This window comes from Protopterus annectens, chromosome 2.part0 (genome assembly GCF_019279795.1).
Source record: "Protopterus annectens isolate FY-2018-M chromosome 2.part0, PAN1.0, whole genome shotgun sequence".
Taxonomy (NCBI): domain Eukaryota; kingdom Metazoa; phylum Chordata; order Ceratodontiformes; family Protopteridae; genus Protopterus; species Protopterus annectens.
In genome coordinates, this window is record NC_056728.1 from 1540468708 (window position 1) to 1540495898 (window position 27191).

Consider the following 27191-nt stretch of genomic DNA (forward strand, 5'->3'; position numbering starts at 1 on the left):
TTTTCAAACCCCTACAGCAATTTTTCTGACAAACTCATCTTCTAACATGCACCATATGACAAGCCAACCCTATTCCTTTTACTAAAGATGGGAAAGTGTTTGGCAGATTCAGGAAAAAAGCTTGTACTGTTAGCCTTCAGAAAAGGGAACTGTCAGACTCGCATGTTTCTACTAGCTTCTTTTGACAATATGAGAAAGTTATTTGCTAGCCATACTTCTAAAGAAACTAAGACATCTCTAAATCATTTAATATCTTTTCTAACTCAGGTAACCAAACAATCTCTAAAATGTTCTTATAATGCTTTTGATGCTGTTTCTAGAGCAGCTGTCACTGGGTCAGTTATGAGAAGATTTGCCTGGCTACGTTCTCCGATATTATCAGAGGATGGCAAAACTGAGCTCCTGAATACTACCCTGGATAAAGAGGCATTAGCTGGTCCTGCCTCAGCTGAAATCCTTAAAAGATTTGATGAAAAGGTAAACTTAAATCAGGAAGGGTTATAACAAATTCTTCAACCGTCCATACTAAAATATAACAAACTTTCTTTCCAGCTCAGGTTGCTTTTATAGAGAACAGAATAAACAATTTCAGCAAGGCACAGGCAAATAAATTAATTCCTCAAAGTAATAGCAATGGGGATAAAAAATGGAGATTAATGTAAAAGAGCAGACTGGATATATATGCCTCGACATGTATTCACTTTCCCCACCATGGCATTCAAGTAAGTGAAACTTTCACAAAGTTTAGGTCATTTTTCTCTGTGGTACCATACAACAGACACTGGGGTTTTGAGAATCATTAAAAAAAAGCTTCAACTGGCAGTGAGATTCACTTCCTCCTTTTCAAAGGATTCCTCTACATACATCCAATCAAACCTCCCTATTTCCTTCTATCCTACACCAAATAGCAATTTTAGGGGCTATGGAACCTTCCTCCCCCAAAATTAAATACAGAAAGGATTTTATTCAATAATCTTTCCAGTGCTTAAGAAAGAAAGACAGAACATGGAGACCTGTTATAGATTTTTCTTTTCTAAATCTTCACACCAAAATTCAAAATGCTTTTCTCTACAGTCTCTCTTACTTTTCATTACCATCTTTCACTTTTCTAGTAAATTTGGATTAAAAAAATGCTTATCTTCACATTCTGATTCTAAAAGATTTCAGACATTTTTTTTTTTGGTTTACATTGTCAGCTCTCTGCTTCATCCTTTGTAAGCAGTCTTGGAGCTGTTGACAACCCAAAGTGCCTGGTTCCTGCAAAAGCCAAATGCAGATTACAGGGCATTCATATTTTTCCAAGATTTAGAGGTCTGCTTTATTTTGCAGAGTCTTAAAAGTTGTCAAGAATCTCAGGCCTACATTAAAAAAAAAAAAATCATTCTGGATTTTCAAATGAGCACAGAGAAATCTTCTCTCATTCCATCTCACAGAAAGGTGTTTTTGGGATGTCTCCTGGATAGATTTTGCAATGGATTTTCTTCCTCAGGACAAAGAAGAATTTTACAAGGAATAGTTTGTAATATTTTCCAACCAGACTCTGACATCTGTCAAGGAATACCTCAGGATTCAAGACTTCATTGCCTCCACTATTCTCATGGTTCCTTTGGCCAGAACTCACATGATGAAAAGTCAACGGTTCATAGCAAAGTAGTTTGGACCCAGCACCAGCACCACATATCTTTTCAGATCCCAGTGCTGGGGTTTATAAAAAGGTAGGTACTCTGGTTGGGTGAATCAGTTGTCTCTCAACCCAGGTTTCCCATTTTCCTTTCCAGGCCTTACTTAGTCTGTAATCACAGATGCCTCAGACTTTGCTTGCAGAGCCATATCTTAGGTTCATAGGTTCATACTACGCTATCTGCCCTAGGGCATTTATAAGCCTAGCCAGAATGTGTTTGGCTTTCGCCACCCATTTTAAATTTATTTTGCTATGCCCTTTTTCGAGGTTAGTATATTGTGCCTCTAACAGTGACACAGAAGTGATACCCGGGGTAAACCTACGATCTCCCATCCACTCATCAAGATTCCTCTTGAAGAGAGTCAATGAGGGACTCTGCCTAACCTGGACTGGGATTTTATTCCAAAGTGAAGGGAGCCTCTGGGTTATGAATCTGTCCCTCCGGCATGTGCTATTTATTTCAGTGCTGATGTTCAAGTCTCTCGAGCGCGTAGCTCGATGGGATTTAGATTTTCTGAGGTGTAGCATGTCCATTAATTCCGGGTTGGACATGGCTTTATACGTCAGGCACAGATCACCTCTGAACAGGCGGTATGCCACTGAGTAGAGCTGGAGTTTCTTTAACCAGGCAGCATATGGCATCTGTTTGTGCCGTTTGATCCTCTTGGTGAGGTACTTTTGGAGTCTTTCCAGTTGCTGCAGGTGTCTGGTAAGGTACATCCCAAAAGGGGCATTGTACTCAATTATGGGCCTGATGAGGGATGAGTAAAGAGGCACGATGACCTCCCCTGATCTAGATGTGAATCCCTTCATGATTAGGTGGGCTATATAAAATGTTTTTCTAACCACTTTGGTCACGTGGTTGTCAAATGAGAGATTGCTATCAGCTTGGGTCCCCAGATCCCTAATTACTTCTTCTGTACTTAATGGATTACCACCTATGTGGTAATTTGTGGGCACTTTGTTTTGCCAAAGGGGATGACTATAGACTTTTTGGCATTTAGCTTGAGGCCATGGCTCTGGCACCAGTTGTCTGTTTCTATGAGGCCCTTTTGGAGGATGCTTGTGTCGGCTGGAGAGTCGATTATGGCGCCCAGTTTGCAGTCATCTGCGAACTTGGTTAGCCACAGTCCTTCCGTGTTGGCCTGTACCTCCGAGAAATATATACTGAACAAGAGAGGTCCCAGGACTGAGCCTTGTGGGACACCACTTGTAACTGGTTTGGAGTCTGACATGGCTCCAGCAATTCTAACCATGTGGGTTCTGTCCTTGAGCCAGTTTGCAATCCATCTAGTGACATAGGGGTTTATATTTAAGCTGGTGAGCTTATCTATAAAGCCTGAGTGGGGTATTGTATCGAAGGCTTTTGCGAGGTCCAGGTAGGCTGTGTGGACCACCTTCCCCTTGTCAATGGCCTTGGTGACTGTTTCAAAGAAATCAACCAGGTTTAAGAGGCAGGATCTGCCCTTAACAAAGCCGAACTGGGTAGGATCCAGTGTCTGTAGGTCCCCAATATCTTTATTTATGAGGTCCATGATGATCCTTTCCATAGCTTTGCAGACCAAGCTAGTCAGGCTTATTGGGCGATAGTTTCCAGGATCCGTTGAGGCACCACCTTTATGGAGAGGGACCACTGTTGCTGTACGCCACTCCTTGGGGACATATCCTGTAGTAAGGCTGAGATTGAACAGTCGTTTTATGTTTGGGTTTAGCTCTTCTTGGAGTTCATGTAGGACGCAGCCCGGGACACCGTCTGGTCCCATTGATGCTGTGTTTTTGCTTTGGAGGGCGGCTCTTACCTGAGCATCTGAGATGTCAGGGGGGCAGCACTCTGCTGGGATGGATATTTGCCCCTTTGGTGGGGGGGGGGGGAGTTTGCGCTGAACTTGTCAGCTAGGATGTTGGCAATGTCTGTGGGTTCAGTGTATTTTTTGTCATTTTGGACTAATTCTGAGCATATCTGGGAATTACCACCCAGGTTCCTAACATAACTAAAGAAAGCCTTGTGATTATCCTTAGTGTCCTGTGCAATTTTTCTCTCAAAGCTGGCCTTAGACAATTTTATGAGTGCCCGTAGTTTTTTGCTAATACTGATCAGTGATGCCTTCCCTTTTTGGGATTTAATTTAGTAGCTTCCTCCTTCTATTGTATAGTTTGATTATGGCTGGGGTCCACCAGACAGGACGTCTGCCTTTGGAGGATTGGGTCTTGGTTTTATATGGGGTCGCATGATCCATGCATTCCTGAAGGTGTTCATAGAATGCGTTTATAAAGGATTCTGCGGTCTGGGCCGTATTTTCCACAGGCCAGGGGGCTTTGAAGGATTCCACCTCGGTTTTGAGGAGTGTGAAATTTGCTTTAGAGAAGTTTTTCACTGTGGTTTTCTGGGCAGGGGGTGGGGTCGGGATGTGAATATCCAGTAAGATTAGTTTATGGTCTGATCTTACCAGTGAGGGATACACTTCTGGTCTGGAGCATACAGTCCCCATGTTGGTGATGATCAGGTCCAGTATGTTTTCCCCTCTTGGGGGAGTGGTAACAAGTTGTTACATAGCATTTGAGTTTATAAATTCTAGGAACCTTTGGGCTAGGGTGTTGGAGCTAGAGTAATGCTCCCAGTCTATGTTTGGGTAGCTGAAGTCGCCCAATATAATGGTGTTTGGAGAGACCTTCATATTTTCCAGTGTTCTCAGAAAGGCCAAGTGGGGTTCCGGGATTTGGGGGGTGGTCTGTAGCAGGCTATAAACTGGAAGGCAGTTTTACCCACTGTTAGTTGCACATGGATAGTCTCTGATGCTTCGTGCTTTGCCACCAACCTGGAGGTGTGGGTATCTTTGATGAATATCGATACTCCCCCTCCTTTTGTGGTTTGGGTCCAAGTTTAGGGGCCGAAAAGCATGGTATGAGGTATAACCTGGTAGTGCTGGGGTGCTCTCGGGAGCCCTGAACCAGGTTTCTGTTACTGCACAGATATCGATGTTCTCCATGCTAAGGAGAGTTTCGAGTGCATGCATCTTGAGGTTTAGACTTCTGGCGTTGAGTAGCATTACGCTTAGTTTCTTATCCCTTGTGATACCTATGGAGGTGGGTTTGTCTTTTGAGCCTTGCCTAAAAAAGGCACTATGGGGGTAGCAAGAGCCTTTGCCAATATCCGAAAGCCCATGAGTGACAGGTGCAAGCCGTCCCTAGTGAAGCATCGTGGCTTGTCGAACATATCATCCCAAGCTGACAGGCATTGGATCCCCTTTGAATGACACCAGTACTTAAGCCAATTGTTGAAATTGAAAATGAAATACGACTGGACAGGCCACAAGTAACAACAGGATCCAAAATCAGTCACAGTCACAGTCACCAGAATATCCTGGACTCAACGACACCATCTCTATTAAGCTAGTATTAGAGAACAATAGCTGAGTGTTTAGTAGTAGGAATATTATATGGTTATAGTTTAGAGTAAAATTGTGTTATGAATATAAGGGGATTAAGTATAAAGTACATTAGGATGGGTAATACATTTTTATGCATTTTTAAATGAGTTTATAATGAATTTTTTAATTGTGTTTTTCAAATGTGTTTTTTAAGGAATGTACATATCTTAAAGTCTGTTTTATTAGTAAAAGAATAAAAGTTAGGCATTGTTTATTAAATAAGAGATTTTGAATAGGTTAAAACTTTAAGGGGTTAGTATAAGCTATTAAAGTTATATTAGATAGGTAGTTGTACTGGAATCAATGCACTGAGCACTTTACATGGTTAATTAGTATATATAGGGTAGGAAATGTTTTAAGTTTGTGATTGGTGTAAAGCCATATAAAAAGAGAGTAATGGCTGTTAATGTTGGTTCTGATGAAATCTACTACCAGTAAATGAAAGCGCTCAACCAGTATTGTTGTCGAAGCTAATAAATTTTATATCAAGTTATTTCGTGCGTGCCCTTGTGTTCAGTGCAACTTGGTGACTGTGACTGATTTTGGATCCTGTTGTCAATTGTTGAAATTGATTATCTTGTCTTCATATTGTGGCATCATTCTTGGTGAGGGTAAGATGCTACTCAAGGTCAGGGTCATACCGGCCTGGGCTACATGCTCAGAGAGCTCCTTTATGTCTCTTTTCATGTAGTCCAGGGAGGTACGTCTCAGGTCATTCACACCAGCATGGACAATGACCGAGTCATATTTGTACTTGCCTTGGAGTGACCTGAGTGCTTGTGTTATGTGGCGGATCCTAGCGCCCGACAGGCTGCTCACCGTGACCCTCTCCTTGTTCAGCCTGGTGAGCGGGACGTCAGTGTGCCTGACGATAGAGTCACACCTATTACAAGTGTATCAGGTGTGTTGTTTAGTCTTAAGGGCTGTGACTGTTCGGCACACTGGCTTTGTGAGATATGTGTTGCATGTGTTTTGTTTTGGGGTAGCGGTTGCTTGGGTGTCTGCTTTGGAGGTCTCTGCTGCTTAGGCAGATCTTTATTTAGAGCCTCCAGTATGTTTTTGTGATTATGTGTTTGGTTTGCTGTCGTGGTAGGTCTATGTGAGACTGGAATTGTAGTGAGTGTGGTTTCCTTCTCCTCCTGACTGGTTATGCCAGTACTGAGTTGAGAGAGCTTAGCCTCCAGTTTGGCTATATGGTTGCATCTCTCACATGTGTTGGAATTTGTTGGGAGGAGGAGAGGGTTATCTGTGTACATGAGGCAGTTGTAACATTGCCTCAAAATTCCCAGATTCACCAGCTGGACCGGAGAGGAGATTGACAACTGACCTTTGGATATGCTAGAATAATATTGGGAATTCCTTAATAATTGAAAACAAGGGCCAGTGGGGAGTGAGGGTGTAGTGCTTTTAATTTTTAGTGCTGACTTATATAATTGCTTTAGCGAGCAAGTGCCAGGTAACTTGAGTGCAATGTGTTACAGGTAACTTAAATGCAAAAACGACAAACAGTAACTTTCTTTCAAGTGAAACAAGGAAATAAGTACAGTAAGCAATGCAGATATCACTAGTGATCCACAGAAGCTGAGAAGCCGCGTATTAGGTGGAATTAGCGTTCCAGGGAAATAACAAGCAAACAAACAACAAGCATATAAACAAAGCTAGATTCAACAGGCCTGGATCTAGTCTATGCTACAGCAAACAAGGTGTACCAATTTCAGTAAGATACAGTTCAAATATTCAGGCACTATAAACCTTTAACCAGAAATTCCCAGCTCAAAAGGGCAGAGTCCAGCCTCTTCTCCCACAAGAGTGCATACCACGAACCTTCTTAATGTAATATAACTGGCCTGAAGCCCAAGTGCTTAAACCAGAACTAAAGCCCAAGTGCTTAAACCAGAACTAATACACTAAAGGGATGAAAGGTATAGTTAACATTTCTTTTGTCAGGATAGTCCGACTGGACAACAAGTGTCCGTTTTCAGCAGAGTCCTGGGGAGAAAAACTCCATAAGTTTACAGAGAGAGGAAAAATTTACAAGAGAGACATTACAGAGTACAATAAGAGGATATTCCCCCTTTTGGTTGAAAATACAAGTGTACAAAAATATACAATGAGAGTAGATAAGAACCTGGTAGAGCACTGCAAGATACTACACAACTGAATAAGAGTATATAAATGTTTAAGCTTCCATATATACATTCAAGCAAATATACATGTAAGAGCATACACAAACACACACACACATTATATATATATATATATATATATATATATATATATATATATATATATATATATATATACATATATACACATATATACACATATATACACACACACACATATATATATATATATATATACATATATATATTTATATACACACACACACATGCGTACATACACTCATATATAGATTATTGTCACACATGGATAGGTATAGTTAGATGGTGTTATGTGTGTTGTCCAGGACAGATGGGGTGTAGAAACAGTGAGTGGATGAGGCTTTAGAGGGTCAATTACATTTGCACAGATGGTTATTGAAGAGGTATGTTTTAAGTAGGCTTTTGAAGGAGGGTGTGGAGTGTTGAAGTCTGGGGGAAGGTTGTTCCATATTTTTGCTATTTCATGGGCAAACAGTGATCCCCCGGAGTTGTTTCTGCATGTGATATTTTCGATTAAGGCTTTGTTGGAGGACCGAAGTTGGCTATTTGAATTGTAGAAGTTCATCATGCAAGTCGGGTCAGGGGTTTTCTTGGGATAGTACATAATTAGATGAGCTAGGTTGAGTTGATTGCACCCTAATAGGTTTGGAAATTCAAGCCAGTGCATGGCTTGTAGGGAAAGGCAGTGGTGGGATCCTGATTTGGCATTGGTAGCGAATCTAACGATTTTGTTGCAACAGATGGAAAGTTTATTAAGGTCAGTTTTGTAAAGATTAGTTAAAATTGGGGAAGCATAAAGTAGAGTAGATTGGAGGTGGGTCCTGGCTATTTCAATTCGTGATTCAGTGGTTAGATAACTTTTACAGCGATCGGGGGAAACTAGCTTTTTGTGGACTTTTGTGATGGTTATGTGCTTTGTGAATTTGAACTGCTGGTCAATGGTAACTCCTAGGAGTTTAGCCTCAGTGACAGGGGTGATTTGGAGATTGCTGGCAAAGAGTATAGAGAAGGTAAGGTCACTCGTTTTAGTAGAGTGGAATAGCATTCGTTGTACTTTCTTGGGATTTAGTATGAGTTGTTAAGCCAGTTCTCTATTTCAGAGAAGGCTTTTTGTTGGGGAAGTTGGATGTTGGGTGCAGAGCATATGAGAGTTATGTTGTCAGCGTATTGGAATATGTCAGCTTTAGAGGTAGCTGAGTGGAGTATATAGAATAACCAGGACAAAGTAAAACACAAAATATTAAAAGAAATGATGGCACTAATAAATCTCAAATCACTTTGGTTTATGGGCCCTTTACTAGTAAATGACAGATACCACCACAGTAATTCATACATAAAAAAGTGTGTGTGCGTGTGAGGGGAAAAGGTCTTGTATCCTCTCTGTAGACTAAGTAAGGTAGCCTGGGGAACTAGCAATTCAGCACAATCTGACCCTCCAGTTTACTTGCATTCCATCAGAGCATTATGTGATAAACAGAAGCTGAGGAGGACCAGAACATACACCTACAAGTAGAAGTTGCACTCAGGGGTCTTCCAGTCACTCATGCAAGTGGGGGGAACCCTTCAACCAAGTCTGTTTGCCTCCATTCATAACAGAATTTAAAGAAATTCTTCCCTACGATTCCTTGCACAAAGGACTGGAAGACAGATGCCTTTGCATTCCCATGCAAGGGATGCCTTCTCACCTTTTCCTAAGATTACCATGGGTCTTCTAAAGATTAAAAAGGACTTGCCAAGTGTGATACTGGTGAGACCCTTTTGGTTTATGCAACAGTGGGTCTTCCCTTCTTTTCAAAATGGCCACGGGCAATTACCACAAGCTTCATCCCAGGATGGATTTACTCAAACACATGGGTTTGCTGATCCACCGCCACTAATTTCAATTTCGTCAATTCACTGCCTAGATGAATGAATTTTAATTCCTTTTCGGCACCTGTTTTCTGAGGAGGTGCATCAGGTATTTAAGGAGGTAAAAAATACTTAGTTTAGTGGAAAAGAGTTTCTATTTGGTGACAAAGCAAGATTTTTTTTAACTATCAGATAACTTGGGTTTAGCAGTTTTCTTTTTGTGTTTGGGTGTGTGTGAATTGTTATCCTCTGGCTATCTCTTCTGTCAAGATTCATCTCTTGACCATCTCTTCTGCTCGTCTGCCCATTGATCCTCCCCCTTTTACCCTGTCTCAAGTGAAAACGTTTTTGAAAGGGTTTTTTTCCTATCTGACCACCTAGTAGACAGGTGGTTCCTTCTTTGGATATTAATTTTGTACTGCAGAAACTTACACTTTTTCTTTTGTAACCTGCACATGAGGCTGATTTAAAGTTGCTATCTTGGTAAAACATGTGTTACTCACTACTCTGACTTCTGCAAGAAGGGCATCTGAGTTACAAGATCTTACAGTGATTCAACCTTATCTTATCTTTCACAAAAAAATAGGGTAACTTTGATAATAAATCCTTCCTTTATGCCTAAAATTGTTTCAGAGTTTACTTTTTGCTGGACTATTTATCTCCCTGTTTTCTATCCAGAGTCAAACAGGGAAGAAAAATTGTATATACTCTGGGTATTCACAGGCAACTCAAATACATACTACACTGACAGGACAACAACCTTCAGGCATTCTAAACAACTATTTCCTATGAAGGTAAGAAAAAGGACGATCAGTGTCAAAACAGTTTTCAAATGGTTGTCTCATGCTATTGCTTTTTGTTATTCTCATCATAACAAGATTTTTCCAGGCAAGATCAGGGCCCACTCTACTAGGGCTTTGCTTACTTTTGTGTTTTTTTGGAAAGGCATAGATTCCAGAAATATACAATAGGCAGCAACTTGGTCACAGGTGCACACATCTAGCAAGCAATACAAACTATAGTCTTTCTCTAGGTCTACAGCAGGTTTTGCTAGGACTATTCTCCAGAGGTTCCTGGGCTCGGAACCTTCTTCCTCCTTACCTTCCATTCTAAGCCCTGGTATTCATGTCATGTAGTTTGGGCTCCTCAACATTGATCTACTTATGAACACAGTACATTTATGTAAGTTAGCCCACCACAGCAGCAGACATCGACTACATCACTGTTGCAGTAGCAACACCCTCCCTTCCACTCCCCTTCTTTTTGTTGTTCTTACTGCCAGGGTATGGATATTTTCATCTTCCTTTTTTTCCTAGCACATACCTATCTGCCAGGGTTCTGCCATCCCATGCTCTGAGGCAAGAAAGCTGCGACAGTCTGGTGCCCTTTAATTTTATACTGCTCTCCTCAGGCTGTATAGTGGTTAGGGCACATGGAAAGTGCCCTAAAACATTTGAAGCTGACCAGTCATTCAGTCCTTGGCAGCTTACGTCCCATACAGCTCAGACTACTACAGTAGTTATCTTTTCCAACATCTATTGTACTTTCCCACTAAAGTTCTGACAAGTTAGCATCATGAGTGTCATGCTGATGTTACTCAATGTGATCTTTTCAAATAAAACTAAAAAAGCATGTTTTTGTTTAACAAATTAACATGTTTCAAAGCTTGCTTTTCTTTTACTAAAAACTGTTAAACAGCCTAAATTAATCAATGTAAACCTAATTTGGTGATTGTTAACAATGGTATTTAAGGCACACACTGTTAAGTTTCATTAATATGAGACTGAGCATCATATTGAAAGTTATCATAACTTTGCTTAGAGCTAGTACACCCAATGACTATCCACACACACACACACACACACACACACACACACACACACACACATAACTCATAACTCATGACACATGCATCAGCTTTCCCACCAGCATACACTAACGGCAATTGTAACTGTTGTAAAAAGCATCTTCATTAACAAAAAGGAAAGAAAGCTAACGTGAATATTCTCATTAATTATTTTGGGCTGCGTCAACTTTAACCAGAAATTCATGGCATCAGGGATGTCTTGTTATAATCTTCAGAGATAAACTTGCTTTACCACAGTTCTGGGATCATCACTGCACCATGACAAATGCCTGCTATAGTTTTTTTGCTGACTGCTATGACATCCCCTTTGGTTCTATGCAGTTCTGCTCAAAGTTGAACAAATATGTTATTTCATAGGAACTTTCTAAACTTTCCATTATGCTTTAAAATATGAATATATAGTTTTTTAGCTCTTAAAAATTTGTAATTACTATCTAGCCTTTATTGTACTGCTTTCAGGATTCCTGCATCCCTCTAGTTTTAGTTTTAAACTGTACATTTAATATGTCCTTAGTTAAGGCAAAGAAATGCAATGTGCAATAAGATTTGACAGCTTTCCATCTGGGTCAGGTCTTAACTATGGAAACTTGTTTATTCCAAAACAAGAGTGTAATATATGCATCTACTTGCTATCTTGGTTATTACCAATTGTAATGAGATCCAGTTTAGCACCATACAAATCTGATTAAAATGAACCAGTCTGAATTACTTGATGGAAGTGCATGCATGTCCCATGACATTTTGCACTATGGCTTTGTGCCATTTTACTGCCCTTCATAATTTTATTGTATAGCCATTGCCTTTTGTGGTAGACATTTTCTCAAAGCAACTGACTCAAGACTTCTTTGCTTTTTTTCCTGACAGTATAAACAGCTGGATTTCCCAGTACAAAGCAAAATTATTTGTCAGAACTTACCTGTCTAGGGAGCTGTACATAAATGTAAGAGTTTTGACAACATCTGCAATCATCGTCCTTAGCTGTGCTAAAGGGACCCTTTAAAAAGAAACAAGAAATCAAAAGCATGTCTGTACAGACATACTATAACTTACAAAAAATAAAGATCTCTGTCATTAGAAGGTTTGGATTCTATAGCTGCTACTACTGTCAAAAACATTACTAGTTCTGAACGCAACTATAGGAACCTTAACAGCACCATGACAAACTTGTAAAGAACTTTCTTTTTACAACAGCTTGAGAAAGCAAATTTTTAATTCATTATGGACACCCAATTCAGAAGAAAGAAACAAACACATACACTACTGAACAATTCAAAATAATACAATAGCTACAGTGACTTCCAAAAATGCACTTTTTATTCCCATGGCACCTCCGCATTAGCCTTCTAGGGAAGACTAAAAATAAAAACACATACAACAAAATACTTCAACAATGCAATTAATTATTTAATTAAAACATCAAGTAAAAAAAAAAAAACAAGCAATTACTTCAATAAAACTTCTCAACTGCATTCTTGGTTGAGATCATGATGTACCAAAGTACTGTATTTAAGAATAAACAAACTTTTTTTCTAAAATAGAAGTCTGCAAGCCAGTTTCAAACTACTACAACATTTCTGAAAATGAGCTGCCAGCAGAATATAAGCAGCAGCATTATATTTTTACAAGCTCCTTCATGCTGCCGCAGAATTAATTTTTAGTTTCTCCAATATAAAATAATCTGCAAGGACAACAAAAATGTTCTAAATAACTCATTTTGTATCACAATTATTATGTTTACTAGCTACAGTCAATTTTACATCATTTATGCATTTAAATTCACTAACATCAATTAATTTATTTTATTTTTTTTTTACATTTGATTACTGGGAAAATCTGACTGGGTAGATGCCCATTTTTAGCAGAGCCCTGGGGGGGGAAAGCTCCAAAGTGGGACTCTTATCACAGGCAAAAAAAAAAAAGACTGGGGGGATATGGACAATCTTTTATGGGTGCTAAATAACATAGAATTTTTTAGTACTGAGCAAAAGTTTCTTGGAGCTTAGCCAGTGCTGTAGCTGAAGAAGGCCCTTTTGAAGTTGAATATCAACTGCATGATGTGATGGATTAGACCTATACATAGCCATTTCATCTGCAGAAAAAAGTAATGTTAAATGAGACAAGTCTAGTGGAAGTTTGCTGATGAACACTGAACTAGCCACTAAAAGTACTAAAAAAAGAATTTACTTTCAAACATAGTGGAATTCTCTCCTAGAGACAATTTTGTTAAGTGTACAGAATACATAAAGTTAAATGTCAAGCAGGTGGCTGTTATATACATAAAAGTCTCTATGTTACTGAACACAAATAGTTGTATCACTGACATATAAAACACACTTCTGAGATATCAACATAAGGATGGCTTCCAACATTGTACATACTGGAAATATGTAATTAGCTTTTAAGTTTTCTTTCTCTTTTTGTTTTACATTTCTTTTGTTTCTTACATTCTGGGAAATTAAAGGTGCCCTGCATATACAAACCCAACACTCAACGTTTTACCATAACTCTGCTCTACTGTAACCCCTAGATATGTTGAAATCATGTCAACTATTAGTCTCAATGTTTCTTGCAAATGTTTAAATGTTTTTTCTTTGGAAGGTTTGGTTACCTTTTCTATGTAATACATGCTGTATTGCCTGTAATTCCTATATATGCTTACTTTTAACTTTGTATTTGTGGAAAATACAATAAAAAGGAATTTTTCATAAAAAAAAAAAAAAAAAAAGAAGACTGAGAACAGAAGAGGTGCTAGAACTGAGCCCTGTGAAAATCCAGGGTGACCAAGGGAACTGTTGGAAAGACTAGGTCCCATCTTTCCCTAGAAAGAACAGTTGGATAGAAAGCTTTGAACCATGAAGTGGCATCGAGAATAATCCCAATACCTTAAAGATGGCGAAGTAAAAATGTGTGGCTGACTAAGTCAAAGGCACAAGTTAAGTTGATTAACAGAGCTCCAATAAGATATCCTTTAATCATATTAATACGTTAAAGGTGAGGGCCCATATAGCAGGCGTCATGCGCCTACCAAGTCCAGAATCTATGCTACTTACTGAAGAAGTGGTAAACTGGTTAAATATGATTTTTTCAAGAACTGTACCATGGAAGGTTGGGGTAGGATGGAGATGGGGCAGACGTGACTACAAGAAGGCTTGGTTTCTTCTGCCATTGTCTGACAAAAGGGTTTGCATAGTATTAGTGGCAAGACAAAGGTTGTAAATGTGCTTAAGAGGGGTAGTGATGAAATTTCTGAAGTGGTACAAAAACCAAGGGCAAATATTGTCAGGTCCAGGTAGTGAATCTATATGAATCTGTTGAAGTAGGGTTCAGATTTGCTGAGAAGTTAAAAGATGGAATGAAATCAGGAGGCAAGTCTATGTTGTGTGGCTAGGTTAGATTATGTGAACACCTGAGAATTATCAGAGGAAGTCAGTAAGTGAAAGATTACTAGATGGGCAAAGGCATGAATTCTAACTTGGATAATTCATTTGGGAAGAACTTTCTTGGTATTTTGTTGACTTCCTGCCAGAAATGTTTAGAGGAGTGAAAAAGGGAAGCATATTTAGCTTTTAGTTGTTTGATTTTGAGTCTACAGGTGGCCTCTTTGGTCAAGTTGCTCAGAGTTTGTAATGGTTGGAATTGTTGGTAGCAGGGTCCTGTTTCACAAGATTCATCATGTAGTTTCATTATGGATTTAAGCTCTTAGCTTAGTAGCCTTGAGATCACTGGGAAGCGACTGTCCTGAAATGACAGCAGTAAGTCTGTTAGTTTACTGGATGCAATGTTAGAATGAGAAAGGAAGAGTATTGAAGACCAATCAACAGAAGCAAACTTTGAGTGTAAAATGGGGAGTTTAAGTCTGAAAAGTATTAGTCTGGGGGTATTTGACTTTTGCTAAACACCTGTATAAAAATGAATAATACTGATGGTGTAAGTAAGGATATACTCAAACGGTCAAGAAAACAGTTAATACTTGCAAGAAACCGTGACTCAAAAGCCCTGAGTTAGTTTCAGTAAGCAGGAATTGTTGAAAAAGTGGAGAAAAATAACTCAGAGTAAGAAATAAAGTGGTGGTCTGCTTCTTAAACTGCCCGGGGAAGGCAGAGTGCAGAACAGTATGGCTCTAAGCTATCTGCACCATTAGGCGGGAAAAAAAGATGTCAGAAATAAGTGACAAAATATTCAAGTTGTGTTCAAAAGTAGTCAGAATTGGAGACACTCTAATGGACCATAACAAGAAGACAGACAAAAAAATGAGATGGAAGCAACACTAACAACACATTCAGATGACCTGGAAGTATTGAAAATGGGAGATTCATAGGTTCATAGGTTCATACTAGGCTATCTGCCCAAAGGCATTTATAAGCCTAGCCCAGAGTTTTGTGGCTTTCGCCACCCCTTTAGTTTGGAGGATACTATGCCCATTATTTTGCTGTGCCTCTGTCAAGCAGTGACACTGAGATAATCCCTGGGGTATATCTGCGATCTCCCATCCATTGGTCAAGATGTCTCTTGAACAAAGCCAGCGAGGTGCTCTGCCTCACATGTACCGGGATTTTGTTCCACAGCATAGGGAGTCTCTGGGTGATGAATCTGTCCCTCCAGCACGTCCTATTAATAACCGCATCAAGGTTTAAGTCTCCCGCCCTTGTAGTTCTGAGGGATCTAGATTTTGTGAGGTGAAGCATGTTCATCAATTCTGGGTTGGACATGGCCTTGTATGTCAGGCACAGGTCACCTCTGAGCAGACGGTAAGTGACTGAATAGAGCTGGAGTTCCTTCAGTCGGGCAGCATAGGACATATTTTTGAGACCCTTTATCCTTTTGGTGAGGAACTTTTGGGGCCTTTCCAGTTGCTGCAGGTGTCGTGTCAGATACATTCCGAATGGGGCATTGTACTCAATCATTGGTCTGATGAGTGATGAGTACAGGGGGACGATGACCTCCCTTGATCTAGATGTGAATCCCTTCATGATCAGGTGGGCAATGTAGAAGGTCTTCCTAACTACTTTGGCAACGTGAGTGTCAAACGAAAGGTTACTGTCAACCTGGGTCCCCAGATCCCTGATGACCTCTTCTGTGCTTAGTGGGTTGCCGCCTATATGGTAGCTAGGGGTAACCTTGTTTTTCCCGAAGGGTATGACTATGCATTTTTTGGCGTTTAACTTTAGGCCATGGCTCTGGCACCAGTTATCAGTTTCTATAAGACCCTTCTGAAGGATATCTGTGTCAGATGTGTTCTCAACTATGGCGCCGAGTTTGCAGTCATCTGCAAATTTTGTCAGCCATAATCCTCCTGTGTTTGCTTGTACTTCTGAAAAGTAGATGCCGAACAGGAGTGGGCCCAGGACTGAGCCCTGTGGAACACCACTTGTGACAGGCTTTGAGTCTGACATGGCGCCAGCAACACTGACCCTGTGGGTTCTGTCACTTAGCCAGTTTGCAACCCATCTTGTGACGTATGGGTTTACATTTAAGCTGATGAGTTTTTCAATGATACCTGAGTGGGGTATTGTGTCGAAAGCCTTTGCCAGGTCAAGGTAGGCTGTGTGGACTGCCTTTCCCTCATCAATGGCCTTGGTGACTGTTTCGAAAAAGTCAACCAAGTTTAAAAGGCATGATATGCCTTTGACAAAGCCAAACTGGGTGGGATCCAAAGTCTGCAAGTCCCCTATGTCGTTATTTATGAGTTCCATTATGATCCTCTCCATAGCTTTGCAGATCAGGCTTGTCAAGCTGATGGGACGGTAATTTCCAGGGTCGGTGGAGGCACCGCCTTTGTGAAGTGGGACCACAGTTGCCGTACGCCACTCCTTAGGCACGTATCCTGAGGTGAGGCTAAGATTAAACAGCTGCCCTAACTGCGGGTTTAATTCCTCATTGAGTTCATGGAGCACACAACTGGGGACACCATCTGGTCCCATGGATGCTGTGTTTTTTGCCTTGGAGAGAGCAGTTCTCACCTGAGCGTTAGAGATGTTTGGGGGCTACAATCCTGTGGTATAGATACCTCACCTTTGGGGTGAAGTTTGCACTGAACCTGTCAGCCAGTATGTTGGCAATGTCTGTAGGTTCAGTAATTTTATCATTTTGAACTAATTCTGAGCATATCTGGGAGTTTCCTCCCAGGTTTCTAACTATAGCTAAAGAAGGCCTTATGATTGTCTTTTGAGTCCTTGCGACTTTTCTCAAAATTTGCCTTGGATGATTTTATGAGAGATCTTAGTTTTTACTTATAATGATCAAAGGTGTTTTCCTTCTACGGATTTCACTCTATCTTGTAGTAGCTCCTTCCTTTTGATGTAGAGCTTGTTTATGGCTGGAATCCACCAGACTGGACGCTTGCCTTTGGTACAAAGAGTCTTTGTTTTGTTTGGGATTGCCTGATCCATGCAGTCCTGTAGGTGCTGGTAGAAGGCATTTGTAAGTGATTCAGCGGCTTGAGTAATGGTTTCCATGAGCTCGGGGCCCTTAAAAGAAACCACCCCAGTCTTTAGAAGTGTGAAGTCGGCTTTTGAGAAGTTCTTCACTGTGGTCTTTTTTATCTCAGGTGGGGGCGGGATGTGGACTTCCAGTGAGATTAGTTCATGGTCTGATCTCACCAGTGAGGGGTATACTTCCGGTGTTGAACATTGTGACCCCATGTTCGTGATGATGAGATCTAGTATGTTTTCTCCTCTTGTGGGGGGATGGTGACTAATTGTTCCATGGCATTTGAGTTTATGAACTTTAGGAACCTTTGGGCTAGAGTGTTGGGGCTTGAGTAGTGATCCCAGTCTATATTCGGGTAGTTGAAGTCACCTAGTATGATGGTGTTTGGAGATACATTTATCCCCTCCAGTGTTTTCAGGAAAGCTATGTGAGGTTCCTGAGATTGAGAGGGGGGCCTGTAACATGCTACAAATTGCAGAGCAGTCTTGCCTATGGTTAATTGCACCTGGATGGTCTCCGATGCATCTTGCGTTGCCACCAACCTTGAGGTGTGGGTGTCCTTGATGAATATAGATACCTCCCCTCCTTTCTTGGTGTTGTCCGGATTTTGGGGCCAGAACGCATGATATGAGGTAAAACCTGATAGTGCCGGTGTGCTCCCGGGAGCCTTGAACCAGGTTTCAGTCACAGCACAGACATCGATGTTCTCCATACTGAGAAGGGCCTCGAGTGCGTGCATCTTGAGGTTGAGACTTCTGGCATTGAGCAGCATTACCCTTAGTTTTGTCTGATTGTCTGATATGGATAAGATTGGTTGAACTAGATACAGCTAAAGATGAATTACATGAGAATCTCAAGAAATCAAAGATCAAGAAAGGAAAATCTGAAGATTATAAATGTGCGCAAGGGACTGGAGTTCGGAGAGTGCATGCAGTTTTTTTTTTTTTTCCCCCTTCAGAACAGTTGAGTCAATGGACAGAAGAAAATCCTCCTAGTCCGAATGGAGAGATGATAAATCAGCAAGCAAAGGAGAGTAGTATTACTGGAATTCAATTTATCCTCAAGTCTTGGTGACTACCTTCACGAGGTGGACCCTGTTTTTTACAAAATATCACCGAGATGATACTGATATATAATATATGATATTTTATATAGCATTTATCATAGACAGCAGTAAGTTAAACAATGAAAAGGATAGCTAGGTGCCCAAGACCCAGGACATAAAAGCGGCAAATCCTGGTACATGCACTGGTGCCAGGAATGGGATAAATGACAATGTAGAATCCTCAAGATACGAAAACATCCCTACAATGGGGCCCAGCCAGACCCAGGGGGAGGACTGCCCCCTGTTGTAGAAGGAAGTACTAGTCTACAAAAATCACAAAAATTGAATGGCCAGAAAAGAGCAATAAAAGATGATAGAGTGGACTACTGAGGATAAGAAAGAAATTATGTATAGTTACTATTATGCAAGAAGCCCAGAATTTCCAGACAGAAGATATGCAAAAAGATTAAGAGAGAAATTAGAGGAAAGAAAAATACTTGCACAAGAAAAACTGTTTGAGGCTTCAAATAAAATTTGTGTTCATTAACATAACAGATTTGTGAAAAACATTATGTAGACCAAGGAACCTTGGGCTGTTTGGAAAAAGAAGCGACTGATGAAGTGTGAAAATATAATGAACAAAATCTACAGAGTTTTGAAAGGTATTAAAAAAGAAATATGGACATGGGAAAGAAAGACAGATCTGATATGGTGCAATATTTATGCAAAGGAAAAAGCCAAATTAATCAATACAAAAAAGCAGTCCCAAAGATATTCAAAGAGAAATACAGGCAAAGGCATCAAAATGTGGAAAATTTCACAATACAAAAAACAAGATCACAAAGAGGGAACGTAGAACAGAAGATATGGAATACCTGTGAAGTGAAGGATTTAGTGTAGAAAGTCTAACACAAGGTTAAATCACAGCATGATGGAAAACAAGAAACCAAAGTAAGGAGAAACAGGAGAAGCAGGAGACATCTGAAGAAATATTGACATGGGAAAGAAAAAGAGATTTCATATGGTGCAATATTTATGCAATGGAGAAAGCAAAACTAAGCAATGCAAAAGGAGCAGCACCAAAGATATCTGAAGAGAAATACAGCAAAGGCATCCAGACATGGAAACTTTTAAAATACAAAAAAGTAAGAAAAAGAGGAAAAGTAGAAAAGAGGATCATTAAGGAGAAGTTAAAGAAATAGAAACTGAGGTTATGGATTACCTGTGAAGTGAACTATTTAGTGTAGAAAATCTAATTTTGATAGCAGCACAGCAGGATAGAGCAATGCATCCCCAAATTAAGGAGAAACCAGTGGAATAGGAAACATCTGATCAGTTGCCATATGAAGATATTTCGGAGTGTTCCACAGGAAACTAGTACAAAAGTTCAGTTTGAGTTGCACAGCATGGGAATGGGAACAGGAAACTGTGGCAACTCTGACACAGTCAGTGCTGTGGAGAGATAGGCCAGTGAGTTCCCATATGAAAAAGCAAGGGATGACACAGGATGAAACTGAAAAGAATGTGGCACGGGAAGATGCTCTGGAACTTTCTGTAGAATGCCCGTAGGAAATGGAGAACAATGCGTCCTCAATTTAGAAGAAAATGATCAAAGAGAAGAGTTGCTTGATTTAACAGAAATGGACAGACACATTAAGATCAATGAAAGGAACAGACTACAGAAAGTCAATAAAATCCAAAAAGTTAGAAGTTTGATAAAACAAATGTACACAGTATTTAGGACTGTTCATAGAGATTCATGCGATATAACGTAAGTAAATAGGATATACTACTGTGCAGTTATTTAACAGATAAAGTTTTACCACAAAAACACAGGGCAGTAAGGGAAAGGAAGAGGGGAAATCAAATGCCATCATGGAAGCATCAAGTAGAGAAAACTGTAAAGTAATTATGACAAGAGGTGTCACTGTTAGATCAACAAAAAAACACAAAGATAGATGAAATAAAAGCAATGCGCAGTATCAAACAGATCAGGATCCATCGTGCACTACCACAAATAATAAACTAAACATATCTGCACAGGCAGAAAAACTTAGAAGATATGCAGATAAATATAAAGGAAAAGTACAAAATAAGCAATTTATTGTTGACACAAAAAAAGTTATACGCAAAATTGGGAAGCAAGGCAAAAGGATTGAAACACCACCAAAAAAAGATGAGAGAGATACATTTTGGACAAATATCTATGAAGATCTATGAAGATCCCGTGGAACATAAAGATGCTAAATGGATAGAAGAAGTAAAAGAAAAAAGAAGTTCAAATGTACAGGATAGGAAATTGGATGAAATAACAGCCATAGAGATTGAAACAAAGTTAAGAAAAACCCCAAGCCTAGATACAGTACCTAACTTCTGGCTAAAAGTATTAACATCACTACATGAAGATTTAGCCATGAGTAAGAACTATTTATATGCGCACCCTGAACAGACACCAACCTTGTTTACAACAGAAAAAACAATTCTCCTACTTAAGAGCAAACGTATAAGCTATCCTAAAAACTACAGACCAATAACTTGCCTTCCGACAACCTATAAACTATACACTGGAACTGATGCTGACAGAATTTATAGTCATTCAGAAGAAAATTCAATCATGGCAATACAACAAAAGGGTAATAAAGTCATATAGAACAAGGGATCATTTGTTGTTAAATAAAGTCATAATGGAGAACTGTACAAAGGGGAAGAATCTTAAGTATGGCATGGATAGACTACAAAAAAGGCACTTGACAGTATCCCACATTCATGGATAAATGAATGCTTAAAAATGTATGATATTCCCTATTCTGATTAATTACATTACAGCGACCATGAAACAGTGGCAAATCACTTTGCAGTTAAACCATGAGAAAGGACAAATTATTATTCATGGGGAGGGATATTCCAGGGTGACTCTGTCATCATTGCTCTTTTGTCTTGTCCTTAACCCATTAAGCTGTCTACTTAACAGATTAGGTCATGGCTATAATTCGGCTCCCAGAAAACAGCAAAGTGTAAAGATTACCCATCTTGTTTTTGTGGATCAGATGAAGAACTGAAAGCCCAACTGCAAGTGGTCAAAACTTTTTCAGATGATATAAGAAAGCCACCTGGTCTTGATAAATGTGCAAAAACAACCTTTAAAGCAGGAAAGCTGCAACAGCAAGAAAACACCAGTTTGGGATAGGAATGTTATAGAAAAGAACTTGAGCAAGAGGGAGTGTACAAATATCTGGGGCTGATGATGGATCAACAAAAATGCATGAATAAATGCAAATAAAACTTAGTAAGGAATATTTTAGAAGACTTAAATTAATACTGTAAACAGCACTGACATCTAGGAACAAAGTCCAAGGTATAAGCCAAGTTGGTCTTCCTGTCCTAACGTACAGTTTTGGAGTGACTGACTGGCCCCAAAAAGTGTTGGACAGGCTGGAGGAGAAAGCAAGAAGGATGCTTATAAAAAATCACTGCATACCAAGACTCAGTGCATATCAAGACTATATATTCCCCGTTCTGAAGGGGGTATGGGCGGCCCCCTTGAAAGTGATTACATGTACAGATCTGCAACTGTAGGATTGCACACATATCTGATGACCTCACAAAATCCAAATGTATTGGAAGTTTTAAAACATGAGGAGAATAAGTCTAAGATGATTTCCCTGCTTGGTTTAGCAGAAGTATATCGGCATCAAGTGGGAATGGAAATCAAACCAGTAGTAGATAAAACTCAGACAGCAACTGAATGTGCCAAAAAACAAAAGAAAGAATATAAGGTGAAGGATCAGATAAGAAGGCAAGAAATGTGGAAAATGCATAAATATAGCTGCAAGCATAGAAAACTCTTGAAACAACCTCATGTTGATCAGGACTGAACGCAGGAATGGTTAAGGACAGGTGAATTTAAACAAAAAGACGAAAGGTTAATTAATATTGGCAGCCCAAGATAGTAAACTACATACACATTGGTTTACAAAGTCCATTGAACATGTGGGAGAAACAGACAAATGCAGGTTTTGTAAAACAGAACTGGAAACAGTCGCACATCTGGTTGCTGGCTGTGATATACTATTGACAGGACTATATACCGAAAGGCATAATAATGTGGCAAGACTGCTGCATTGGGGATTATGCAAACATTATAATACTGAAGTAGATGAAAAACACTGGAAACATGAGCCACAAAAGACTACAGAAAATGATGAAGTTTACATCACATGGGATTACCCATTATCAACAGTTCAAAAAATAGATGCAAGAAAACCAGACAGTAGTCCATTAAAAGACAAAAGTAGCTTTCATTATAGAAATTGCTACACCCAATGACTATAGTGTCTTATGTACAGAGAGACACAAAGTCATAAAATACCAGAATTTGCAGGCAAAAACAAGGGCAATGTGGAAGAAGGATACCCAGACAGTTCCAATAGTAGTAGTAGTAGTAGCAGCAGCAATGGGTCTTATAAAAAAGACTTTACAGTTGTACTTAGATATGTTACCGATACGTGTAACTCCATACAAATTGCAGGAGTCATTACTGGGCACACTGCAGGTGCTGTGAAGAACACTTCTGGCTAACATCAAAGATTGAAACAATACTAATTTCATGAACTTTAATCATACTTTGATTTAGGAATGGGGTCCATTTTCTTCACGGTATTAGAAACCCAAAAGACTTGGAGAAATTAAAGGCACAAAGATCACTGTGTTTATTTCCTTGTCTTGAACTGCCAACAGGTTCCCACACCTGGTAGTAACAAAAATTCAAAATGATCAGCTTAAGGAGAGACTAATGGAGTTTATTGTGGAGAAAAGATAAAACACTAAAAGTGGGAGAGCAGTATATCTATGTGGATTAAGATTTTTCCTTTGGCATGATGTCTAAGAGAAGTAGATTCACCATATACTTCAAGCAACGTCAGCAGCTGAACCTCCCTTTACACTTCTCTGTCCAGTCATCTTCACCATCTTTTTTTCCCCCATGTAGTAAAAACTTTCTGGAGCTGGATTGAGTATCAGAAGAACTGGCGGTATAAAGATATACAAAGCAGCACAATGGTGGCCCAGAAGCTGACCGGATATAAGGTGTGAGAATAACAAAGTCCAATAGGCTTGGAGAGAGATGGCCTGTAAAACCATTTCCTATATTTAAGCAAAAAATGACAGAGATATATAGAAGCAGCACTATAATGTAAACAAGTTATTGAGAAGGTCCAAAAAGAAATGGATAAACACTTGAGTGAAAAGGAGGAGAAGAAAGTACAGTTGTGCAAAAACTTACCATAGCAGTAGATGTACTACTGATCACTGTTGCAGTGTTCCTAACAGATGGGCTGTAGCTTGCTGACGTCTGGCTGGGGTATCAAAGCTTCACCTTCATAAGACGCATGTCCGGGCAATGACTTCAGCTCATAGGCATTGGGGTAATAAGCAGAGAAATCTTCAGACTATCTCCAAACCAGCAGCGGCCTGAAGAAGACCAAGGAAGGAAAAAGGTCAGCTAGGAGGGGCTTAGGTTGAACAGGGTAAACAAGTTCCCCTTCACAGAATAAGATCCTGTGATACTGAGTATGCATGTGTAAGTCATAGTGTTAGTGCCAGTAAGAAGAAAAGTAGTAATAAAAAGAGGGATGAGTGTGGGAGAAGGAATAATGCAACAGTGATCAGTAAGACATCTACTATTATGTAAGTTCTTACACAACTATACTATGTCCTGGCGGAGTCACTGTTTTGGTATTCATTACAAAAGGGTGATTCCCAGACCTGTAGAGAGAGAGAGAGAGAGTGGTAGGTTTAGGAGGAACACAGAGGAGGAGTCCAGGAAGCCAGACAGAATGGTTCTGGCAAACACTGCCCTGGATCTAGAGAAAGTGTTTAACTTGTAGTGTTTTGTGAAGGTGTGAACAGATGACTAGTTGGGTGCTTCTAAAATGGGCCTGGTATCCCACTCCTTTGTGCAAAGTACCTGAAGAAGCTACTGCTCAAGTGGAGTGAGCTTTTGGCCAGGAGGGTAAAGTCTTTCCATAGTAAGAGCAGCAGAAGGAAATACACTTTGAGATCCAGGAACCAATAAATTGTTTGGAAACTGGTTGTCCCATCCTGGTATCCCTAAAAGAAACAAACAGTTGATTTGTTTTTCTGATCTCCTTAGTTTTGCCTAGGTAAAACCTCAGCTGTCTGTGAAAGCCTGAAGAATGCAATATTCTTCCCCTTTTTTTCTGGGGGGTTGGAGAAAAAGGTAGGCAGATTGATTGCTTCATTGAGAGAAAGTTCACTAACCACTTCTGGCATGAAGGAAGGAGTGGCCCTGAAGATTACATTATCTTTCAGGAAGATGAGGTAGCCACGAGAGCATGGCATTCTGAAACCCTTTGGGCTGAAGTCAAGGCCAAGAGGAGTACTGTTTCCCCATGTGCAGAATTTTAAAGTATCTTAAGCAGCCAGTTTGAAGGAAGATAACGTTAGCCTTTCCAAAATAAATTTAAGGGCCCAAGGAGAAGTAATACGTTTCTGTGGGGACTTAAGGTGCAATAACCCCCTTAGGAAAGGTTTAACCTCTGTTCTGGACATAAGAGTGCGCCAAGTGTAGGCAATGACTGATAAATGAGCCTGAATATAAGTCATAGAAGTACAGAAGTACTGTGGGGTGGTCTGCTAGAAGGGGTTGGAGTTTGTGTTTAAAGCACCGGATGGAGTTAGGTTTCCTGGCTTCCTGTAGAATCTGAACCATCTGTTCAGAAAAGTTGTGTGTTGTAAGGATTAAAATACTATCATCCACACAGGCTGAGTGAGTTCAGAATGGGATGAAGGAGCTGTCCTTTCTGTCGGGTGATTAGATCTGGTTTTGGAGGGATTCTCCAGAACTTTCCCTTTGATATGTGAAGCAGGAGTGGGAACCAGTGCCGTCTTGGCCAGAAAGGTGCCAGAATTATGGTTTTGGATATTCCTTTTGGACCATGAGGAGGAGCCTTGGGAGCAGAGGTAAAGGCAGTTACTCGTAAAGGAACTTCCTCGTCCATGTGAAAGAGAATGTATCTGTCCTCCAAGCTTGAGGTGTCAGATTCTTCAGATGGTACTCAGAGTAGGCAAATAGATAGGTCTGTCGGAAGGGTTCCCATCTGAAAGTTATAGCTTTGAACACCTCTGTGTTCAATGACAATTCACAAAGTCCTCCAAGTCTCTGCTCACAGAGTCTCTCCAAAACATTCTGTTGAAAGGGAATGTGTGTCACTGAAAAACAGAAGTTCATCTGAGAAGCTAGGTGCCAGACCTCCTGTGTTATCCTGGGCTGGAATGAATGGGAAACCTGGGTTGAGTGTAACCTGGTTGCTCCACCAAAGGAGTTTCTTCTTGATACATGGAAGAAGGGCAATGTTAGTATCAAGACGGTGAGAGTGTTGTGACAACATTGATTTCAGATACCACTCTATTTTCCTAATGTGTAATCTAGTGATGGGGCAACAAAGAAATTGTGGCAGCCAAGAGTCTCAAGGCCATGAAATTTTGTCTGGCCAAGCACTGATCATCGCTGAAAAACAGATGGCAAGTGAGGTGATCTTCTCTTGAGGAATGGAGACATGCATGAGAGACATGTCCAAATGACATCCCAGGAAGATCAGCTTTTGGGATGGGATGAGCTGAATTTTTTTGCTGTTGATGGTGAACCCCAGGAGAGTCAAAAGTTGTACAGTGTAAAGAAGTTGCTTTAGAAGAGTGTCCCTGAATAAAGCCTGGAGTAGACGGTCAATGCCCTACATGTGGAAGAAAGCCACTACTCAGGCCAGACAGTTTGTGAATACCTTTTTAGCTGCAGAAAGACCAAAAGGCAAAACAGTACACTGAAAATGTGATGACCCAGTAAAAAACTGGGAAATATTTTGCAAGAAGTGTGAATGGAAATAAGGAGATAAGCATCATTTAGGTCTAAGGGTACTAAGAAGGCTTGAGGGAGAATAAAAGGTACAGGAGTTTGCAGGGACAGCATTTTGAAGGTGGGCACACTCAGAACAGTGTTTAGCCTGGAAAGATCCAGGATGAACCTACAATGGCCCTTCTTTCTGGTGACCAAAGAGATCCTGGAACTGCTTCTGTGGTTCCCTGGGACAGTAAATCTTGAACAATGGGCTCCAGAAGATGCATCTGGTCGGGAGGAGGGGGACAAATTCTCCCTGGACTGTTTTCAAAAGACATGGAATAATCCTCGTTATTTCTTAAGACCCACTTGTCTGAGGTTATTGTTTCCCAGACAGGAAAAGAGAGAGAAAGTTTTTTCAAGAGTGGAGTGGAGGGGTGGGTGTGGGGAGTGAGGGATAAGTAATCACAGGGGTCTTCTACTAAACTAAGGCCTCCCAGAAGGAGCATCTCACTGAGTGTGTTTTTTTTCTTCTGGAAATCTTTCCTAGGGAGCTTTCTTTGCTTGTGAAGAGTCCTAGGATCTCTCTTGGTGAAGGAGGTGGATTTACCTGGATAATTTCTATGGTACCTAGAACAGTGGACAACAGAATTTGACAGTAATCTTTCATAGTCTTGGCCTGTTCCTGCAAAGCCTTGAAGAGACTGGCAGTCTGTGAGTCAAAAAGAGGTTATCCAAGGTTGAGTCTAAAATTTTAGATTGAAAATCTTCAGGAACAGGATGGTCCCGTAGCCAAGGCATACCGCCTAATCACTGAACCAGTGACAGCCACCCTGGAAGAGTCATCCATAAGATTACGGCTACTTTTTTTTATAC

General features: G+C 40.2%; 1 protein-coding gene across 2 annotated transcripts in view; it reads right to left on the reverse strand.

Annotated features, from left to right (window-relative positions):
• INTU (inturned planar cell polarity protein) overlaps window positions 1-27191 on the reverse strand; it is a 1478455-nt gene that overhangs the window by 654221 nt on the left and 797043 nt on the right. For both annotated transcript variants that reach the window (XM_044061672.1, XM_044061671.1), the window contains exon 7: window positions 11906-11983. In XM_044061672.1, the coding sequence (XP_043917607.1) occupies window positions 11906-11983 (78 nt within the window). The remainder of the gene's footprint in view (window positions 1-11905; window positions 11984-27191) is intronic.